At 33.4% G+C, this 23,560-nt stretch overlaps 2 protein-coding genes across 7 annotated transcripts in view; one reads left to right on the top strand and one right to left on the bottom strand.

The window, feature by feature from the left end:
* PRKN (parkin RBR E3 ubiquitin protein ligase) overlaps positions 1 to 9,478 on the bottom strand; it is a 1,838,204-nt gene extending 1,828,726 nt beyond the window's left edge. For both annotated transcript variants that reach the window (XM_031968387.1, XM_031968390.1), the window contains exon 1: positions 9,348 to 9,478. In XM_031968387.1, coding sequence (XP_031824247.1) covers positions 9,348 to 9,444 — 97 coding nt within the window. In that variant the 5' untranslated portion in view covers positions 9,445 to 9,478. The remainder of the gene's footprint in view (positions 1 to 9,347) is intronic.
* PACRG (parkin coregulated) overlaps positions 8,842 to 23,560 on the top strand; it is a 610,713-nt gene continuing 595,994 nt past the window's right edge. For 2 of the 5 annotated variants that reach the window (XM_031968392.1, XM_031968393.1), the window contains exon 1: positions 9,660 to 10,208. In XM_031968392.1, the coding sequence (XP_031824252.1) occupies positions 10,053 to 10,208 (156 nt within the window). In that variant the 5' untranslated portion in view covers positions 9,660 to 10,052. Of the gene's footprint in view, positions 8,944 to 9,230; positions 9,364 to 9,659; positions 10,209 to 23,560 lie in introns of those variants that run through there. The other 3 variants (XM_012549456.3, XM_031968394.1, XM_031968391.1) reach the window with 3 other exon arrangements.

The raw sequence follows: 23,560 nt of genomic DNA, 5'->3' as shown, positions 1-23,560 counted from the left end.
TTAGAATATAAATGCAATGGTTAGATCATAAAACATTTTATAAGACAGTGAGATGCTGATGAATATACAATATTGCACTTGAAGTCAGGAATACCTGAGTTCAAATTCTGCCTCAAATACTGTGTGATTCTGGGCAAGTCATTTATTCACAGTTAGCTTCAGTTTCCTCATCAGTATAAGAGGGATGAGAATAGGACTTCCCTTCCAGAGTTGCTGTCAAGATAAAAAGAAACTAAAGTTCATTCATTCTCTCCTCTCTCTCTCTCTCTCTCTCTCTCTCTCTCTCTCTGTATGTATATATACATATATATATATATATATCAAATTATTACTACAATCCAAAATTATTTTTTCTTTTGCAGAAATGCTTAAACTCTAAGAATCTTAAGATTGTCACAGAGAAGCATCAGTCCTTATAGCAAGATTGTAGCTCCCTTTCAGGGTTTTAAGGATACCTGCTCCTTAAAAATCAGGATGGTTCTATGCCATTGGCTTGAACCCTCCCTTAGTATGGTTCCTCCCAAGATTATCAGCTAAGAAATCATTTTAGCCAGCTAATCTTAAATAGCAATTAGAAAAAGCTACATATTAAGAAGGTAGGGTAAGAAAAGTTAGCATAACATATTTCTGTAAAGACCCATACTGTATTTTTCCAAATGTGCATATGGAATATAGGAGAAATTGAATGAAGAGAACCTATGTGAAAAAGATGTAATTCACCATTCATGGTTTCTGTATGTGCGAGTGTGAAGTGTGTGCTGAGTGTACACGCAAAAAATATCACCTGCCTGTCACACTCTTTTCCCTTTCGATGTTGAAAAGAATAACTTAAAAAAATTTGCTTGGGAGTAAAGAGGAGGGAGCACTTGGCCACATTTCTCTATCTGTTGGCTTCATATCATTCATATCCTTGAGTAAATGGCACCTTGGTTTCTTTTGTATTCATTATTTATTATTTTTAGGTGAATGAATATACTAAGGAGGAAGTATCCAAGCAATAGGATAAATTCAGTATAACCAAACCAGAAGAAGTAACAATTGTCTCCTACTGTGGTCAATGACGCCGATGAGAGAGGAAATGCCCATATACATGAGAAAATACAGTTAAATGGGGATAATGTTGGCTTCTGAGAATGGGACCTTTGAAGAAAGTAGACTGGCCATGAACTCTTAAAAGATAGAAACTTAGGATGTAGCAGAAATACCAGAGGAAAGTCTGGTGAGCACACTGTAGAAGACAAAGAAAATTTGTATGGAGTCAGTCCTTTGACCACATATGTTTTCTCAAATGTGTACCTCATTACTACTGTGATCCAAGTTTTATTCCCATGAAATTTATGTGTACAAGACAAGAACAGATTGTGTTCTACTTTGGGGAAAGGAAAGGCATTTTTTCTTTAACTATTTTTGTTATACCATTTTAATAAATCTTTTGCTCAAAGCTAACAAAGGTAACTTATTATTTCTCAAGGATAAACACACTGATCAACGTTTATGAGGAACAGTAAAGTCGACTGTTCTAAGTGTTTCTTTGGTATGGAAGAAATAGCTCTTGTAAACCTAATCTAATCATTTCTTACCTGATGAACTAATTCCAACTCTTATGTTGTGTATGTTCTGGGTCCCCTACATTCTATCTTCCCACTTCTGAGCTTCCTTTTGTGTGTTATCTTTTTCTCTTATAAGTTCCTTAAAGGCAGGGCTTCTCTCTTGTACCTCTTAGCACAGTGAACTTTATATGATTCCACACACACACACACACACACACACACACACACACACACACATTTCCCACATATAAAGTATATAAAGAACCAAGGAATATGAGGGAAAAGGTGCACAAAGTGAGGTCAGTTTCCTCTAGGACTGAATGTGGTTAGGAATCAGGCTATTCAGGGTAAAAGGATATCCTCATTCTCCTGGGAAGTAGCAAAGATTCATACATACATAGGCTTCTGTGGATGACTTCTGAAACCACTCCCATTCCAGTATCTTTCCTCTCCTCTGAACCTATAGCTCTTAATAATAAGTATTGTTCCCTTGATATTTATCACATACTTCCTATCATTTTTAGTCATTTTTACAATATAGCACTGATGTTACACAGCAAAATTTTAAGTGCAATTGAATCTGAGGGAAGACTAGTTGTGCAACTGACATACAAAGCAAGGGTGAGGAAATCAAAAAATGAGCTCCAGTGCAAGGAGATAGGGACCTGCTTGCTAAGTCAATGTTTTTTCAGTCAAGAGTTTTTGGACACACTCTCTCCTCTCCTTTCCTCCCTCACTGTGTGTGTGTGTGTGTGTGTGTGTGTACAGAGAGAGAATGTAAAAATACACACATATATGTATATGTATATAAATATATATATATATATATGTTCCTCCCTCACAATCCCTAAAATTCTCTATATAGACACATATCTAGTGATTGACGTATAGTCAGCATACTGTATAACAGTTGAGAAATGTATGTACAGTTATTCCTTCTACCTTGTGGGGTTTAGGGGACCGGGGGGTTGGGGTACAGTGCTCCCACAATCTGAAAAATATGCATAAAATCTTTTGCTACTTCTGTTGTACCAGAAGTCTAAATTGTTTTCCTTTTTTCTTTTATTGTGGTTTTTAAGTATTTTATTGTAAAATCTGTAAGTATATAACATTTACAGACTATACACATATTTTATGCATTTCTGAGTAAACTTTTTCTATCATCTGCTGGCCTTTGGGTATATTCTGCATTGTCTGCAAATCTCCCCAAAAATTCCACTTTCTTATACCAACCTATAATATGCGGAGACTGCAATGGGGGAAGTCCCAATATGGAAGGGATAATTATATTTATTCATTTTTTCCCATCAAAATTGAGTCATTCTCCCGATTTGCCTAGTTCTGTCAGGAGGACTGATATTTTTCAGTCACTCATTAAAGATTTTTGTTATTCTCTGATTTTTCCCCTCACCATTCACATTATCTAATTAGTTACCTAGAATATCAAGTCTACCACCATAATACCTGTGAGTAAATAAGCTCATTGAGGAATCCTATATCTTACATATTTTTTGTATCTCCTTCCATTCAAGACTTAGCACAGTGTATTGTATCTATGCTTATCAAACATATGGACTAACACACAGACGCAATATACCTATGTAATAAAAAGACTGTGATTTAACATAGTATTATAAAGAAGTAATAAGAATATTTGATATTAAAGTCGTCTAATTACTCAGTTTTTTACCCTTTAAAACACTCTATCCTATAAGGTGAAACAGTTTCTGCCATGGCAAACTGTAGCATAAACCAAGTAACAATCAGGTAAGTCTCAGTTTCAATCCACAAACTGTACTAAGGTTTTTAGTCACTTATCTATTATAATAACTATTATAATAATTATAATTACTATTATAATAATCACAGCTAGCATTTATATGGTGTTTGCATAATAAAAAAATCACGTATTAAGTTTTATAAAATATTTTATTTATATTATCTTATTTGATCCTCACAACAATCATAGCAGGTAGGTACTATTATTTTTCCCATTTTAGAGATAGGAAAACTGAGGCTAAAGTCACATAGCTAAGAAGTATTTGAGGCTATATTTAAACTCAGGTTATCTACTGTAAATTCTAGCCTCCTCAAAGGTAGGATAGCTATCAGGTTTCATAAAAGTGTGAAATTAAAGGATTTCAAAAAGCTTTTAGAAAAAAGTCCAAAATTACTAAGAGCATTAGATTACCATTTTAACTACCAGGCCATTTATTGCCATCAATAGTACTGAATCTGAGTACAAAACTATGCTACATTAAGGTAAGACCTTCCATGCAAAAGCTCATCCTAATTTATTCTGTGGCACAATCAATTACACACTATTTTCAATACCACTTTCTAAACACTAAAGTACAGGTAATGACAGATATGACAAGTTTTGCCTACAATTATTTTTTTTGGTTACTAGATACTAATTTTCAGGAATTTCAAGATGGGGGAAAAAGTCAACTTGAAAATAATTGCGGAAAAAAATATTTTTCCCTCCTTACAAATATGTTATATAAATTTCTGGAATTAGTTTTAACTATCAATATAAACAAACATAAATCATTAAATATTAAGCAAAGTATAGATTAATATATACAATGGAGTCTTCATGACTCAAGTTAGATTTTTTTAAAAAACTACACTGAAAGCCTTGCTGATAGAAATGTGTAAGAAAATACTTTCTACTGCAGGTAGGAGAGATTTATTATCTAAACAATTTCATTTTTCTGAGTCATTTTTTTCTTCAAGTTTTTCTGTGCTGCTTTTTTTTTAAAGTATCTCTTCAAACCTGATCCCATACTTCTCACAAAAGCACAATTTCTCACCGACTTCAGTAAAAATTTTGTTTTTGTAACATGGATGGGGCAGAGCATTTAAAACATCAATCACAATCCAAGGGAGAACTATGACTGCATTTAAAACAAGGTAGAGACTAGACCAGAAAACAGTGTTAGAAAAGCAATCCTGGATTCTATGAAGGCAGTTCAGAGGAATAACAACATTCCACTCATGAAATGGGTATATCAAAAGCTTGTATTTGGGGCTTAAAGTTGAGATCAGAAGAGATATTGATGTCTCCTTTGTCCCATTTTGCTCCAATATCAAGCCAAAACAAAACTTAAAGAATCTTTCTTGCCTATTATATTACAAAGCTGTCACTGATAGGGTTAGAATTAGATGATATTCTAAAGCAGGCCTTCTTAAACTTTTTCCACGGACAACCCTTTTTCATCCAAGAAATTTCACATGACCCTGGGTATATAAAATATACAAATCAAATATTTACTGGTAATAAATCAAAATGTTGTGACCCCCACACACACACACACATGCAGCTAAGCAATCCCATATGGAATTGTGACTCACAGTTTAAGAAGCTTTGCTTTACAGAATAATGGAAAACTTAATTTTGCCTAGATTTATCTGGATTCCCAAGGCATTCCTCTCTCTAAAATGCCAAGTAGCATCCTGCCTGTTTTAACTTAATCCTTCTCCATGCTTCCTTGCTTCATGCCACCTCAAAATATGGCATTCTTTTTAAGATTCTTAAGATTTTGTTAACAATTTTTAAGTCTTCATATTTTCTAGACATAGGGATAGTTTAAAAAAAAAACTCAAGATACATAAGAAATGCATTAGAAAATAAGGTTTTTGAGGGATAGGACTAAAATGACTTAGCTTGCCTAATAAAAGACACATTGCTTTAATGTGTTGTTTTAAGAAAAGCAATGTGTATAGAATTATTACAGAGAAATGGTCAGCAGTTTTGTCTCTGTTGAAGACAAAGAGGAAAAAAATGCTTAAACAGAAGCATTGTATATTAGATGCAAAAATGAGGTGTTGGTCTGCATTATCTTTGTTCTTAAGTCACAACTTAAAAACCCTTTGTTTTTCTGAAGTGATGTTCTTTTCCATCTAAGATAGTTTAAATACCATCTGTTTTAAATGGGCATAAACTAAATGATACTTTAAAGTCTCCACACAATAATGTAGCATAAGTACAGTATTATTTAACATTTACACAGCATATTTTAGCATTATCAATGACAATATATTAGTATTTTTTCAAAGGTGTTACTGGAAAAAAATTTTAAAGAGGGTACACAGTGGCACGGACATTAAAGGACCCAAATCCTATGAATATATAATTGCCACTGGCAAAATTCCAAGTATTTATACAATTTGCAAGCAATCTTCTTGACCTCCTGGATTTCTGGATTTGCATCAGGTGAAGATCAAAAATGCTTTTTCTGGCTCTAAACTTTTCATCACAAATGCACAAATCTCTCTACCAGACTTACTATACATACACACACACACACACGTATACACACACTTACTTTACATGAACCATCAAAATCCAAAATTTTCAATAGATAGAAAACAGGAATGAATTTAGTTTAACGTTCAACTATGTCACCCCAAAGTTACATGAACTCATTTTAGATTTAATTATTGAGTAAACATTGTGCTCTAAACTCCCGACTTTAGAAAAATATATCAGACCCACAAGTAGAATCTATTTTTATGAGAATAAACATTACAATTAAAATATGATTTACAAACTTTAGTGCTCCTAAAAGAATTTTTAAAAATAAAACATGTCCTAGATAAGATTCTCAGTTTAATGATTTAATAACAGTAAAATCACAGTATGATTTTTCTTACAATAACAGAAAAATACCCAGATACTTTATGACTAAAATTTATATATCTTTTAAATCTGGGGTCCACATTCTATCATGTGAGATATATAGTTTAAAATAATTCACAGTGAAGTTGAAAAGTGTTTTTCCCAAAACAACTCTGAGACAGATATTATAAGTAATAATGAAATTTTACAGATAAGGATCTTTAACCCAGAAAAGTTAAATAATTTGCTCGGGATTATATAGCTAATAACTATGAAGCTCAGGATTTCAATTTAGGTCTTATAACTCCTAATTCTAGCACTTTCCATGACAACAATCTTCCTCCTTTCCAACATACAATCACTTATTTTCCATTGTTATGCTACCAAAAAACCAACCAAACAAATACTTCTAAAGATCTATTCTGAAGCATCTGCATCAGTCATTGGTGAGGGTCACATCACCACCTAATTAAAACATCAAGTACAGTATTCACTTGTTTCCCTAAATCAGCAATCACACAATAGGATGTGTTTTTATCCAACTACTATCTTTTTAAAAACCATAATCATTTCCTAGATGATGGTCTATGGTTAAATGAACCCTTTAGACTAAAGCTAACTATAATGATTTTTAAATAATTATAATATGTATATCTAATTTAACACATTATTTAAATATACATGTATATGGCTATTTTTAAACTTGTTGAGTTTCCTTCAATATTTCAAGGGCCTGAAATATTTTTGATATGGTCATCCTTTCATTAATGTTTATCATAACCCTTTTGTGAGTTATATTTTAAATCCTGATCTCATGGGATCATAGATGAAGAGCTGCAGGAGGTCAACCCAACTCTTCTAATTTAACAAAAGATGAAACCTCAGTTTCATCCCAGATGACCTACCCAAATTTTAAGTAGCACAGCTATTATTCAAACTCGGGTTCTCTAACTTCTAATCAAACATTTTTTCTCAATGAGCCATGACTTAGTCTTAGTCTCTACAGCCAAATAAATATGATCACTTTATGGCCAACTTTCTGGCCTCAGAATACAGATAAACAGTCCCATAATGGACCTTATTCAGAAATCTTTGGGCTTGTTCCAATTTACCAGATCATATGCTCTCTTGGTTCAAAGCCTTTATGAGCTCATGATCAGGTCCACTGAAATATAACGTAGGAGAGTACAGTGGAAAGGTTACATAATTAAAAGGCACAAAAATATAATAATCCACAACAAAATTCAGAAATTATGCAAAATACATTAGACCAAGTAACACAAATTTACCTAATCAGTGCACTAGTGTTTCTCTGTCCCCCCTCTTGATCTGTTACTTATGCAAATTTTATTATAAATGTTTATTCTTTGAATTTTGTTTTTTGCCTTTCTCAAGGTTTGCATGTGGCCTGAGTGGTTGTTATAAGCATCAACTTATCTGATTTGTGACAAGTATGTGTTGGATTTGGAGTTAAGAAAATTGGTTTCTAATCCCAGTTCCACTGTTAGCTTCAAAACCATGGGAGTCAGTCACTTTATCTTTCTGGTTCTCTATAAAACAAGATATTCATGTTAACACTATCTCGCTCCCAAAGTAGTGATGGGGAAACTTTTGTAAATTCTAAAGAGTCATATAATGTGGCCTATGATTAATGTTTTTCAAACATTAATTTAATTTCTATGGGTCATTTATTGAAAGCAGTACCAAGGTAGAAAGGGGTAAGAAAAAGGCCTATCAAAACTTCACAAATTCAAAACTCAAGATAGCCTATTTCTACATAGTCTCCAAGGAATATGATAGTCATGAATTTATTTCTTAGGCAACAGGAGGAATATTCTTTTCCATTGTATCATTAATTTTATAACAAAATGAAAATATTTAAGAAGTGATCCATTCTCTAAAAAATAAAAAAAGTGCCTCATATAAACACATTAATAAGCTTTCTTTCTTTTTTTTTTTTTAAATAACTTTTTATTGACAGAATCCATGCCAGGGTAATTTTTTACAACATTATCCCTTGCACTCACTTCTGTTCCGATTTTTCCCCTCCCTCCCTTCACCCCCTCCCCCAGATTAATAAGCTTTCTGAACATTTCTGAACTGGCTCCAAATATTCACTTGCAACAATTAAAGATACTATATCACTAATAGTTATTGTGTCAACAATAATCTAAAAACCAATTCTATAAAACCCAAACACTGGTTGTGCAAAGTCATTGACAAAGTCATTGACAGTTCCAGAAACATAAGTCTTAAGCCTATGTTTTTTCCATTAATTTTTAGGGACAATGTATAGGGATAAATATACAACAACAACAACAAACTTGTTCACTTTTTCCCGTAAGAAAAACTCTGGTTTTTTAAAAAGATTTTTTAAGCTGTTTTCCATTTCCATCTATCACAAGATCATCTAGATGGATCTTTCATTTTGTCCCAGACTTCAAAATTATCTGCTCATATGTAGCCTTAAAAAAGAAATCATAGACATGAAGAAGTTTAAAACCTCCTTTGGAGCCGCCTCTCATTACAGCTGACATGGACCGCCTATCCCTTTCGTTTCCTGTTTCAGGAGCTCTCCCCGGGATAGTCAAAGGTTGCTCACTGACAATATAATTGGGGGGAGGGGCGGGGGGGGGGGGGAAGAGAAGGGGCAGACATCAAGCACGGGAAGGGCAGCCGAGTTAAATGGTGGGGAGAAGATGTGAGCATGAAAAATACAAGGTGGGGGGGGGGGGATTTGACCTTCGAAAACCTCAACAGCTTTTGAAGGTTTGCAGGGTTTGCGGGGGGAGGGGCAAATTTCCAATGGGCACTGTTAAGATAATGTTCCTTGGACGGTCTCTTGTTTGGCGGGAGAATTGTTGCTCACACGACCCACTGGGGAAGGGAATGGTGAGCTCACCCTCTCTGAGGGGTGTCGGGAGGAAGGGCACACTCTGGTCCTCAGGGCGGAGTTGGGGGGGGGGGGCAGCGAAGCTAGAGGCCCGAAGAAATCTCCAATCCTGACCTCCACCAGGATGAGTCTGGGACACTCAGAAGAGCTCTCACCTCACCAGGTGACCCAGACCGTCCTTGACAGTGATCAGCAGGGGCTCACACCTGCGTAAGGAACCAGCACAGGATGGGGGAGAGAATAAGTGGAAAGCAGCTGTACCTGGAGGACACCCACGTACCTATCATGGTCACAAAGTAGGTGGTGGCTCTAAGGACAGGCGTAGGGGGGCTTACACACGCACAGAGGCCTGCCCCTAGGCCCCGCGCTCGCCTCATACGACCAGCGTTCCCAGCTTTAAAGACCTCGGATCCCTCCTCCCTCTATCCCCGCCCCCTCCCTGCCCCGCCCCTTACCTGCCCCACCCCGCCCCCCGAAAAGGGGGGAGGGGGAGAGTGAGGAGGAGGTGAGCGCACGCGCGGACCTACGCACACGTCCCTGCGGCCTTCTGGGAGATGTAGTGCGGAACCTGCTGCCCCTTTTCTAATCCGCCCCGCCCCCGCCCCCGCCCCCGTCCCGAGGCCTTTTGCCGGCTCTTGGCCTCGAATGCCTACGTCACTGCGAGCCTGCTCCGCTGCGATGTTGATACGTTGCCTAGCAACTTCGCGGAGCACCTTTGGAAGCCTGTTGCAGCTGCAGAATACGGTCCTGCCCCCCCTTTCTGCCCCTTCCCTCCCCCAAACTCCCTCTTCACCTTGGAGCTGACAAACAGCTGGAAGTGGGAGCAAACCCGGGCAGGACCTGGAGGGTTTAATTTATTACCATTACAATTCCGTTTTTACTCTCCATAACCCCACTCCGGCTGTGACCCTCCCTCCCTCCCTCCCCTCCACCTCCCAGTCATTCGTAAAGCACTGGATGTGGGAACAAGACATTTCCTAGGAAGATGGTGGCAGAAAAAGAGACCCTGAACCTAAATAAAAATCCAGAGAAGATGATGAAGAGGACCAAACTCCAGCCGCAACAGCCACTCCCGGTGCACCAGCCGCACTCCCTGGTTTCTGACGGCTTCACTGTCAAAGCCATGATGAAAAATTCAGTCGTAAGTGAAAATCTCCTCAATTCAATGCACTCATTCCGAACCAGGCAGGGTACACGGAGATACAGGTGGACAAAAGGTTTGGGGCGAGTGAAATGCTGTGCCCATCACCCTCTGATGATTTAATAATAAATGTTTTGATTTGTAAGCACCTTCCAAAGATTTCATCTGCTACTTTCCAGGCCTCTCAACATCCTCCAGCTGCTACCGGCCTAAATGAGAAAGATTTCCTTTCCCTGCCCCCACCCCACTTCAGATTCAAGGTGAATTTTACACGAACCTCTTATAAAACTGTCAGATCAGATTGGCAGAAATTCACTCAAATAAGACAAAAAAAAAAATATTCAAAACATAAAATTCTAGATTCAACATTTTTCTCCATTAAATGTTTCACTGAAATACAAAATATTTCGACATCATTATAAATTTGCTGATACACCTTTAAAAGCCTGGCCCACTCCAAAGTTTCTTAAAAACTAACCTTCCAATTAGCTTTTGATTAAATATATGTCTGCCTATTGGTGTAATCAGAATGTAATTTATAATGTTATGTTTGTCATTAGAAATAAAATAATCTTAAAAGCAACAAAAGGGGGAATTTAGTACAAAGGAAAGATAGTGAAACATGGTACATGTATAACTTTAAAACATAAGCTTAATCAATTATATTTCTTTGAATTGAATGATTTTGAATTTAGTATAACAAACTAAATTTATCAAATAACTGGGAATGTATCTAGCTAATATAACTTTCGAAATTGTGTAACTCATTGGTAGAATCTGAACAGTTACAATTAAATATTTTCTAATGTCACAATAAACTTATATACTTATGTGTATATATATATATATATGTGTGTGTGTGTGTGTATATATATATATATATATATATATATATCATACTCATAAAGTAAGTCTGTAAAATGGCTACCATTTTGATTAGACTGTTATGGTATTATACATACTGTCATTTAGAATGTGTGTGAGACTGTGTGTGGGTCTGTGTGTATGTACCTGTGTTTCTTGGGGTTTGAGAAAACAAAACATTTCTGTTTACAAAAACCTCCAGTAAAAGTTGTGCCTAAAGCCAAAAAGATTCTCATATACCACCAATATGCAATACAGAATTTGTTCCAATTAGAAAGTGATTTATTTTTCTTTTAGCTAATATTAATCATAATTGATTACAATCTATTTAATAGTTTACTTAAATTTTACAAGACTGCATAAAACATTTTTCAGTCTTGTCTTTAATGATATTTTATATTAATTAGAGTCATAATTCGTACTACAAATCTTTATTGTGTAGTATATTTCGCTCTTTCGTTATTTAGCATAACCTCACCTAAAGAGTCTATATTCAAGTAAAGTCTAGTAAAGTTGTTGAAAGCAACATATTTCTGAATTCTTATTTGTGACAAATGTAATTCCATCTTCAAATAACATCTCCTTTGAGGAAGATGTCTTATAAATACCTTTGTTGTGAGAGGTAAGCATCTTCCTTTATTTCATTATTTCTTTAATTTAATATATCTCCAAAGTGATTCTGAAAACGTGGGTCATTTCTTGTTGTTGTTATTCCTTTTGGTGGAAAGCAACATTTTCTGTGAATAACAAAATACAGAAGATTTTATTTGAAAGTAATAGAAAAGACTGATAAATAAAATGGGGGCACATAATAGATGCCAAAAAAAAAAAAACTTTTTGTAGTGCCCTGCATTAGAAAGGGAAGATTGGACTAAAGGGACCTTCTTCAGTTCTCTGGCACTTACATGTGATCATTTCTGTTTTCAGCAACATAAACCTTCCCATGATTATGAAGTCATTAACTCCAAAGAATGTCTTCTCCAAAGTTTACCTTCAGTCAGTGAATGAGATATATCTAGTATCAGTTTTCAATGAGATAACAATATAAAACTACTAGCAACTTCTGTACTTCAATTTGCCTCTACTTCCCCTTCAAAATTTTCAGTCTTTAAATAAGGCACAATTACAAAGCTCCATATTAAAAACATATAACAATTTATCTTCAAGGGTTACTATGGAAACTCCTGATGTTCCTTTTAGAATGTTTTGACCATATAAATATAAACCTGATCATAATCATAGAATCAAACAGATGGGCTGTCTAGAGAGAAAAACTTTATATGTAATCACATTTAATAAAAAGGAGAATATATATTTTTTGCAAAATAAAACAATGCAATTTATCTCTATGATCAAACACACTATATACAAATATACCATATGTATAAATATACCATGAATATAAATTATGTGAATAGTAAATCCATAGAATTCTTCTAATTTTTTAACTTCCATGGAACTTTTTAGTTGTTCCTGAACAGCAAATATCCTCATGACTTCCAAGGAACTCCTTATTATACTTTGAGTAAGAAAATATCTTCAAATCAGATATGTCTTTAATTCATTATTCTGTGATATTTGCCTGAATATGGGATGAGAGAAAAATATATCATATAAATAAAATGGATGATTTCATATTTTTTCTTCTTTCCACCTAAGCCATTACATACCACTATGGCATATATAGAGATACCTGGAATAGGATTCAGTTTCAGGTAGATACTGCATGATACTACATGATATCTGGTCTATGTCTATTGGTAAGTCTCCATTTGCTTTTTAGTTGGATGAAAATAGTGTCAGATCAGCATTCAGGGAAAGCAAGGAGAAAGAAAATTAATTTCCCAGATTCCCTTTTTATATATAAAAGGAAATATCTTAATTCCTAACATGTCTGATGGTTCCCTAATTTCTTCACTTCTCAGGGATCCTAAAATAGAGATTGGTAGGAATACAAGGCATCATTTCTTAACTCCACTCACATATGTATATTGAGAGATCTTTGAGAATTGTAATTATATGGGGGAAAAGAATGGAAAAAGGGGAAAAAGAAAAAAAAGGAAGGGAGGAAAGAAGGAAGGGAGGAAGAAAGGAATAGAGAAAGGGAGGAAAGAAGGGAGAAAGAGAGGAAGGAAGAAAGAAGGGAAGGAGGGAGGTGGTATAGAGGGAAGGACGGAGTTTTACTCTCATTTGATTTTGTAAATTTACTTGACCTCTTTAGAGTTAAGAACCTGCTGTCATTGCTTTTATTGAACTCTGAAAAAATGTTTCTTCTGGGACTGTCGCATAATCATAAATATATAGCCATTATTGTAGATAATCAAAACTCTGATATCAAATTTGTTTTCATCAAAACTATTCTACATGTTTACATAAGCTAGTCTCAGAAATATTATTTATAGAGATCCAAAAGCAAGTTTATGGGTTAGTGGTGTTGATATCTATTCTATCACACTACTCTGCCGGGGGGAAAGTATTCTTTTTGTCAAATTTCCCAATCTGATGCCTAAGGGATTCAAAAATTGTGTTGTTTCCATGATATATTTTGATTGGGTTCCGTCACGAATTCCTTATCAATGCCAGTTTCATTGGTAAAAATCCAAACTTTGTAGTTCCATTATCATCATCAGTAAAAATAAAATCATAAAAATTACAGAATATTTTTCATTTGCATCTATTTGCTGTAGTCTAGTATTAAATGCAGTTGTTGTCAAAAATGATTTGGTTTCAGTGGATCTTAAGAAAAGCTCTCCAGAGACTAATTTTCTTCTCAACTGCTTTTTACCACTTAATACCTATAATAACTTCTATTCTATTCCTTTCCCATAATGTTTTTGAAATAAGCTTGAACCCTAAGTATGTGTTATTATGTTCCTCCATTTGGCAAGGAGATTACATGTTGATTAAGATTTCTGATTCTTTTTGACCTCCTCATTCTTATTTTGTTTCATTTAAGATTTTTAAGTAATTGCATCTTTACTTTTGGAAGAAATTGATTTTTCACACTTTGGATATTGAGAACTTATTTAAATTGTCTATATTGAAGTAAATTTTCATTTTATCTGTTTTTCTGATTTGAATGATGCACATGTTTTTCTGAAAAAAATAATGTATTTTGTTTTAATGTTAAATGTTTTTTAAGTAACTTTCAAGTACCAAATCCTTCATACAATAAATTCCCTGAACATTTTTACTGATCTGTTATCAGAAAGAGGATAACTGTTTTTTAATTTTGATAATGATATTGGCATAAACCATTTATTCAATTGAAATTTTAGTACCTCTCACCTATTGAATTGTTGAAAAGATTGTTGAATTTAACTCACACACACATTTCTTGACTCTTTTCATTCTCTAAAACTTACTACAACTCTTCTAATTTTTTTCGGAATTCTTTATATTTATCGTATTGTACCTTATGGTGTATATTCCATTGTTTTCATATAATATTTTGTTTTAATTTGATAAAAACTACTAAAGACATTTTTGTACTTGACATGTTTTTCTAGCTGCTATACTCCTTGAGTATTATAATTTATAAGTCAAAATTTCTGAACATGTTTTCTTATATTTTAAATTGTTTTCCATAATGGTCTAGCCAATTCACATCTTTACAAACATTGCATTAACTTATATTATTAACTTATAAGAATACTTAAATTCTTAAAAGTAGCAGTTAGGTAGCACAGTGGATAAAGTGCCAGATCAAGACCTGAGTTTAAAAAAGCCTCATATCTACTGCCTGTATGAGTGGACATACAGAATTGGGTTTCATTCTTTCTGTAAAAATGAGTTAGAGAGGGAATTGGCAAACTGCTCCAGTATTTCTGCCCAGAAAATTTCAAATGAAGTAATGAAGAGCTGGACATGACTGAAATGGCTGATTAACAAAATTTAAACATCACTCTAACAATATTTTTCATCTTTTAACTAATAGTGGTAAGGTAACATGTTATGGTTGTTACAATTTGCATTTTCTCTAACCATTATTTTTAATATTAGATCCATGTGGGTTTTGATAAATTGCATTTTTCTTTTTTTAAAGGTTAATATTCTTTGACCATATGTCTACTAGGAAACAACTCTTAAATTAGGTTTTGGAGCCAATTAAAATATATGTTTTTAGATATAATACTTTTATAAAGGCATTTAATGCAACTGCCTTCCAAATATGTATCTTTTTCTGATAATGTATATCACTTTGACTTAGTGTCAAAACATTTTTGGTTTTATATAATCAACTGTATTTTGTCTTTTATGATTTCCTTTCTCTTTGTTATACATTTTTGCTGAATCCTTAGCTGTAATAGATGGAAAGTTTGTCTTCTATAAATTTTTGTAATAAGGTTTTTTATATTTAGATTTTTTTCTCCATCTAAAATTTATTATGCAATATATTTTTGCTATTTGCTTATTTTTACTGGAATTTTTTTCTAATTTTGCCAGCTATTCTTTTAGAAGGAAATTATTCCCTAGTCATTTATGTTTTAAAATTTGTTGAATATTATATCATTGGATACATTTGTTTGTGGGAATTCAGATTTCTTTATTTAGTCTATACCAATAATGTCCTCCATTTTTTAAAAAAATCTAGTATCAAGAGAGTCAACCTTTCTGGGCCTCCATTATTTCATATTTAAATTTAGAGGGTTGGACTAAATGTGTAAAGACTGTTATAATTTTAAATCTTTGTAATTCCATAATCTTAATATTATATAATAATATTATATATAAATATATAGATATAGATAAAATATGTTAGATAGTGGCTACCGACTATGCTTATTATTACCTTCAATTAAAAAAAATTTAATGAAATTTGCTATATAATACAATCTCTGTGATCATATATCACTGTCCCAGAGCTTCATAAATAACAATTGAAAGGACAACCGGATTTTAGTCTGGCAGAGCTAAATATCAAAATTCTGAAGAAGGGGTGACCTGAAGCAAATGATTATCTAACAATACCAACTTAGTAAATTTAGTGAACTATACCCAAAGTGTTCAGAAACTTTATCAGTATAAGAATCATTGAAAACCTATAATGTAACAAAAAGACTGAATAACATGTTTCAAGATTAAACTAGTTAACAAAATAGTAACGCCACTCTTTTTGTTGCTGTTCACTTACATTTTGTGGTCTTACTCATTTTCTTTACTTTTTGATAAGATTTTTCTTGTGCAGCAAGAGAATTGTATAAATATGTTTATACATATTGGATTCAACATGTATTTTAATATGTATAACATATATTGGATTGCTTGCCATGTAAAGAGGGGGTGGGGGAGCGGAAAAACTGAAGCACAAGGCTATGAAAAGGTCAGTGTTGAAAAATTATCTGTGCATATGTTTTGAAAATAAAAAGCTTTAAAAATAAAAAATAGTAACCCCAGAACAAGTATAAAAGTAGTGATTTTGAATCAAATTAAATTAAAATGAAAACAAACCATTAAGTGATTAAATTAAGAACATAGAATTACATATTTATGTTAATACAACAACAGTTTAGGAATAAAATACTTTAATATGATTAAGACTTTATAATAAAGAGCTAGCAAATTACTAAATTATCAAAATTAAAAATGAGGAAGAATTCATAAGTAATGGAGAAAGGGGACAAAGATAGGGAAGAGAAGCTAATCTGCCCAATTATATGAAAACTTAAATTACATGCATGAATGTGTACCAAAAATAATATTTTGTGAGATTAACAAAACAAGAAATAAAGAATCTAAAAAAAATCAGCTTTAGAAAGAGAATTTAAACAGACTACATATGTAGTTAGTAGCAGAATCAAAGTGCGAAAATCTAGGGTCTGACTATATTTACAATTCTTCCCACTTTATCATGAATTATTTAATTTATAATCATCAATAATCATATTGAATATGTTTCCTTAATGAGATCACACTCTTAAACTACCTTTTCGTATTCTATAAAGTGAATGTCAGTTTTTAAAAATAAGACTTTTTTGGCCATCATTAGTTTGGGGGAATCCAGAAGAAAAAACACTCTTGCCTAAGAGATCTGTGCACTTCTTCCATTATTTATATTTTTAGAGATATATTTGCCTGAGTTATAAAATGGTTTGTTTAGGGTAGTGGTGTTTCATGTCCAAATCTTTGCGACTCCATGAACGATACTATTCCTGGGTTTTTCTTGACAAAGATACTGAAATGGTTTTGCCATTTTCTTCTCCAGTGGATTAAAAAAAAAATACAGTATGGAATGACTTGCCCAGGGTGTTTGAGTGTTTAGTAAGCGTTTGAGATCACATTTGAACTCAGGTGTTATTGACTCCAGATAAAGTGTTTTATCCACTGTGCCACCTAGCTGCCTCCTACAGTTAGCAATGTGTGTTGGAGGTGAGAACTGATTTTACATCATTTTGACTCAAAAACTATCTCTACTCCCCACTGTTATTATACTGCTTTTCCATTTCCCAGTACCCAAATTAGAAAGAGTAAACAAATGGATTTGTGGTTCTCTAATATTAAAGATATTTATAATTTTAAAATTATTTATAAAATGGTGAGATTGTCAGTTTAGCTTTTTATAAATTCTTTTCTACATGAAAAATTTAGGTCACAAATTAATGTTTCACTCCCATTGCCCACTTATAACTGCTAGAAGGCTTGTTTGACAAACTAGGCTATATTTAATTATGTTTTCTTTCACAAGTCAAAGATCAGTGTTGTTACTTTTCAAAAAGGAGCAAATTGCTAGACTGTTATCATTTACTTTGGCTAAAAGCATTTTTCTGAATGTTTCCTGGGCAGCTAAATTGAGATTTAAACTTACATTTTTTAAAAAAATGTTTTTAAAAAGGTCCTTAGGCTCATAGCCAAACAAATTATTTACTGACCCAATAATATATTGAAGCAATATTTTAAACTTTTAATAGATTTTCATTACTGAGATAAACAGTAAATGGTTTATCCTCTCTGATACTTTCAGGGGAAGCAATTCTATCTAAACTAAGTTAGCTTACCTACTGAAAGGTGAAAACCTACACTGGAGGGTGACAGGTAGCACAGGATAACATGGCATATGTGTGTATGTATATACATATAAATGCATATATATGCATATGTGCAATACATATGCACACACAAATACATATATAGTCTGATAATTGTTTCATGAGTTCTAAAAATAAATCTATTCAGTTTCATGTATTTTTTTATTTTTTATTTAAAAAACAATATAAAAAAAGAAAAACAGAAAAGAAAAATAAAACAAAAGGAAAAAAACACAACATTGCCATGTGCCCAACAGGACTTCAGGGGAGAATTCAATATATATAACAATAGGGGCAATTAAAAGATCAAATCTAGTCTCAGATAACAACATAGCTATGTGACGCTTGGGCAAGAAACTTAACCCCAATTACTTCACCAAAATATACATACATGCATACATATATACATACACATATTAAAATATGTGTATTTTAGATAGATTATTATCTATCTTTATATAAAACAATAAATTACCAGTTCAAGAAAGAATATGTAATAGTAGAAGAAATTATAATCATGTCTGTCTTTGCTTCCTTGTAGGTTGTTCTTTTATTCTCTGCTATGCACTTTTTAACTTTATTCTTTTTTTTTCCTTTCACCTCTCCCATGTCCCCCAAACAGGTTATAATTAAACATAGATATCTATATCCATATCTATAGATATAGATATGTATAGATGTATGCATACATACTAGTACACACACCCCCCCCTCACATACCCCTATAGATATATATATATAATCACACATATACATCTACCCACAGATCCTCACATATATATATATATATATATATTATATATACACATAGAGCAACATCCATATATGCATACATATCTACATGTACTCAGGCATATAAATATACAGATACATTTATCCATGTATAAACATACTTCTAATACAACATTAGTATGATTGACAGACATAAAATAGAAATTTCTCTCATAATTAAATTTTTAGTTTGATTTTGTCTAACATCAGTGATTACTAGCTGTAATTTTTTTCCATAGCAAATTATACTCCTGATCCCTGTTGTGTATATCTTTTTCTTTTCCTGTCTCTTGCTAAATCTTCTGTTTTCATTCTGTTTTTTAATTTCCCTGGCTATTATTTAATCTCCTCTCACCCATGGATCCCTCCCCTGCTTTCTTCCTGCACTCTTTGCTTCCCCCACCTTTTGTTTCCCCCTCCATCCATGCCTCAGCTCTTATTTCTTTATAGATTTTAGAAGGTGCTATACCCTTCATGGCATATATGTAGTGTTTTCTAGTTCATTCCCAATGTGAATAGATTTTCAGAACTATGAGCCCTCCTCCCCCTTCTAAATCTCTCTATTCTCCTCTGCACTTCATTTGTGTAACATAATTACTATTTTTTTTTCCTTTTCCTAAAAGATTTTTCTTTTTAGAGTCAGATCATGGTCAACTATGCCCCAGTCTTTCTTTTGAGCTACCCAGTTGCTGATGTAAATCTTATACATATGGTATACATTTCCATGTAAGAAAACATAAACAATTGGTCCATGTTAAGTTCCTTGAAATTGATTTTGATATTGGCTCTTACATGTTAAATTTTCTATTGAGTTTGGGTTTGGTTGAAAGTACTGAAAATCTGCAACTTCATTAATATACATTTTTTTTCATTCAATATAATGAATAATTTTGCTGGATATAATATTTTGGGCCACAGACCTAGTTCTTTTGATTGCCAAAATATATAATTCCAGGACCTGTGATCTTTCCTTGTGGCTGCTGGTAAGTCTTGTGCAATTCTAATTACAACTCCAGCATATTTGATTTTTTTCATATTTCTTACACAATTTTTATTTTGATCTAGGGGTTTTGAAATTTGGCAATAATATTCCTAGATGTTTTCTACAAAAGATCTATTTGAGGTGGTACTTTTCTTTGAGTATTTGAAGTCAGAAGAATCAGATTTTAATATTCTCTGATAACCTGTGTGCATCTTGGGCAAGTTTTTCTACCTTTTTGAGCCTCAACTTCTTCAACAGTAAAAGAAAAGGATTAAGTTAAATGATGTTTAAGGGAATTTGAAGCTCCAGTTTCTGTGATTATAGATTATATATATTCTGTGATTACTTTATTTTTGACTTTGAGAAGCTATTGAAGTTTTGCTTTTGTTTTTGTTTTTTGATGTATATATATATATATATTATATATATACTTACATACATACATACATATGTATTTATAAATAGAAAGGGAGTGGCATTAATATAATACTTTAGGAAAGTATGGATTTAAGTGGATTTTTTCTATGTCTACTTTTCCTTGTGTTCTATCACTCCAGGACAATTTTCTTGGATTATTTCTTGCAATATTATGTCAAGATTATTATTTTTTTTTTTGGTGACAGCTTTCAGGTACTCCAGTTATTCTGTCATTTTCTCTTCTTGATTGTTTTCTTATAAAATTTTCTTATGTTTCACATTTTCATCCATTTTTCCATTCTTTTTATATGTATTTTTTCAATTTCTTGGATTCTTATAACTTCACTGGCTTCCCCTTGCCCAGTTTTAATTTTCAAAGAGTTATTTACATCTCTGAGATTTTTGTTTCCTTTTCTAGCTAGTTAACTTGTTTTTAATAATCTTGTTTTTTTGGATGGTTTTTATTAATTAAAAAAATCTTTTTCCCTCAGTGTCTCTCATTTGATTTTTAAATTATTTTTTTAGTTCTGTAAATTATCTCTGGGCAGAAAGCCATTTAACTTTACTCTCTGGGATAAAATAAGTTTTATTGACTTCAGTGTCCTCCTCTGAAGATGAACCTTAGGCTTCCCTGTTCCACAGTAAGTTTCTGTAGTTTTTTTTTTTCTTCTTTGATGATTATTTTTTTTAAATGAGAAATATTATTGTAAGCACCTTTAATCGTGAGGTGGGGGATGGTGCCTCTAGCTTCCTTTCAGCTCTCCACTGTGACCTGAAACCCCAAACAAAGAGCTACCCCTTCCAGCAAGTGCATGTAGCCAGCATTATCCCTGCCTTATTGGTCCTGCACTCAAGGATGTGCTGGCTCCTATTCATCCAGGGCCCTGTCTCTGCAGCATAGCACATCTGGGCTTGGCGGTTTTCATCAGCAGATGTTCCCTCAGTCTTCCCAGACTCAGATTTCTCTTCCCCCCACTAATTCCCCACATTATCCAGGAAATGAAAGTTCCTGTGGTTGGCAGCCAAACCCAGCTCATCCCAGGGGCCCCACTTGGTGTTTCTGACTAGAGGTGTTTTCACTTCACATGGCTTAATCCCCTGGCCTGGGGTCTTTCTTCAGCTCTTCTTGGGTTATGCTAGAAAGACCCCTGTTCTGCCCCAAGTCATCTTGTTTTTTTTCACCAGTCCATATTCACCCAGAGGCACAGTTTGTGCCTCTGTTTGTGGGGGAAATCAGGAGAGCTTGAAATTTACTGACTTTGCCATCTTCCCAGAATCCTCCCTGGAAAAAAAAAAAAAAAACATTTAGACTACAGCCTGAAGGATGATTAAAATAAGTACAAGCAAAGACAATGAAGGACATTTCAAGTAAATATAGAGGTGGGGTTTAGAAAAGAATGAGTCATGTACAGGGAATTGTAAGTTATATGATTTGGCTAGAGTGTAGAATAGTGAAAGATTAAAAAAAACAACTATTTGTGTTATGCAAATAGCAGAAAGAACAATTTTTATTTTTTATTTTTTTTTATTAAATAACTTTTTATTGATAGAACCCATGCCAGGGTAATTTTTTACAACATTATCCCTTGCACTCACTTCTGTTCCAATTTTTCCCCTCCCTCCCTCCACCCTCTCCCCAAGATGGCAAGCAGTCCTATACATGTTAAATAGATTACAGTAGATCTTGGATACAATATATGTGTGCAGAATCGAACAGTTTTCTTGTTGCTCAGGGAGACTTGGATTAGAAGGTATAAATAACCTGGGAAGAAGAACAAAAATGCAAGCAGTTTACATTCATTTCCTAGTGTTCTTTCTTTGGGTGTAGCTGCTTCTGTCCATCCTTGATCAATTGAAACTAAGTTAGATCTTGTCTTTGTTGAAGAAATCCACTTCCTTCAGAATACATCCTCATACAGTATCGTTGTTGAGGTATATAATGATTTCCTGGTTCTGCTCATTTCGCTCAACATCAGTTCAAGGAACAATTTTTAAAGTCAGAAAACTCTAATTTTAATATGCTCTGATGCTTACAACCTGTATGAATCTGGAACAATTTTTTCTAACCTTTTGAGGCTCAGATTCTTAATCAGTAAAAGAAAAGGATTGGGTTAAATGATGTTTAAGGAACTTTGAAGTTTCAATTCCTGGGATTATAGGTTTTTACTTTATTTTTATCTTTGAGAAACTATTAAAATTTTGCTCTTGTTTTTGACATACACAAATATATACATGTATATATGCATAACTAGCAAGGAAATGATATTAATATGGTAATTTAGGAAAGGTATCTAGTAAAGGTATATGGCATGAGGCAAGAGCCTCATTGGAGGCAAGCAGCCTATTGAATAAAATATTGTAATAAACTGGGCATGAGGTTAATAATAGCTTAAAATAGTGTGAAGATACTGGAAAATACTGGAAAGGGTAAATTGAATAAAAGCGTTGTAAAGTAACAATTGGCAGGATCTCATAAATGATTAAATATGAAAGACAAAGAACTGAAATAAAAGATCAATATGAATTTTCCATTTTGGTTGCCTATGACGACAGTGGTACTATTTATCCAGAGAAATATGGATATGATTGGGGAAAGTGGCTTGGATTAGGGGTGGAGAATTGAGGAAAATAATGAAGAATTTAAGTTTCAACACATTAAGTTTGAGGTATCAATGAAATACCCAGATGAAACTATACATTAGAAAATTTCAAGTGGCAAAATAGAATTTGGAAGAGATTGGGGTTTAAGGAATCATCCAGACGAAGATTGAATCTGAGAGGACACACTGAGCGATGAATTTGAAAAGACAAAAAAGAAACAAGAGAAAACTTAAACCCATTTCTCCTCTAGGATCTTTCATTCACACAGTGTCCAAATGATCTCCTGTTCATTATTGCTTCTAGTGTAAAGGAAAACTGATGTTTAAGACCCATAATATCTCAGATCCAATCTTCTTTTCCAGTCTTATTTCCTATTTCCCTTCAGACATGCCAAATAAACTCTTGTCCACATATAGAATGAAATCCCTTCTCATTTACGCAGACTTGTTAGCTTTAAAGTTCAACTCAGATGCATCTTCCAACATGGATCTTTTCATGATTCTAGTCTCTCTTCTAGTTAATTTTGTTTTCTTCTATTTTGAATTACCTTGTATTGACTGTTTTATGTATTTATATTACCCTAGTAGAAGAGTTCCTAATCTAGTAAGTGTTATTTTCTGGCATAGGAAAAACTGTGAACCTGTTCTTGGAACAATGTATTTAAATGCATAAAATAAAATATATAAGATTAC

Source organism: Sarcophilus harrisii, chromosome 4 (genome assembly GCF_902635505.1).
Source record: "Sarcophilus harrisii chromosome 4, mSarHar1.11, whole genome shotgun sequence".
Classification (NCBI taxonomy): Eukaryota; Metazoa; Chordata; class Mammalia; order Dasyuromorphia; family Dasyuridae; genus Sarcophilus; species Sarcophilus harrisii.
Note: the sequence above shows the minus strand (reverse complement) of the source record. Positions and strands in the feature narration are given on the sequence as shown.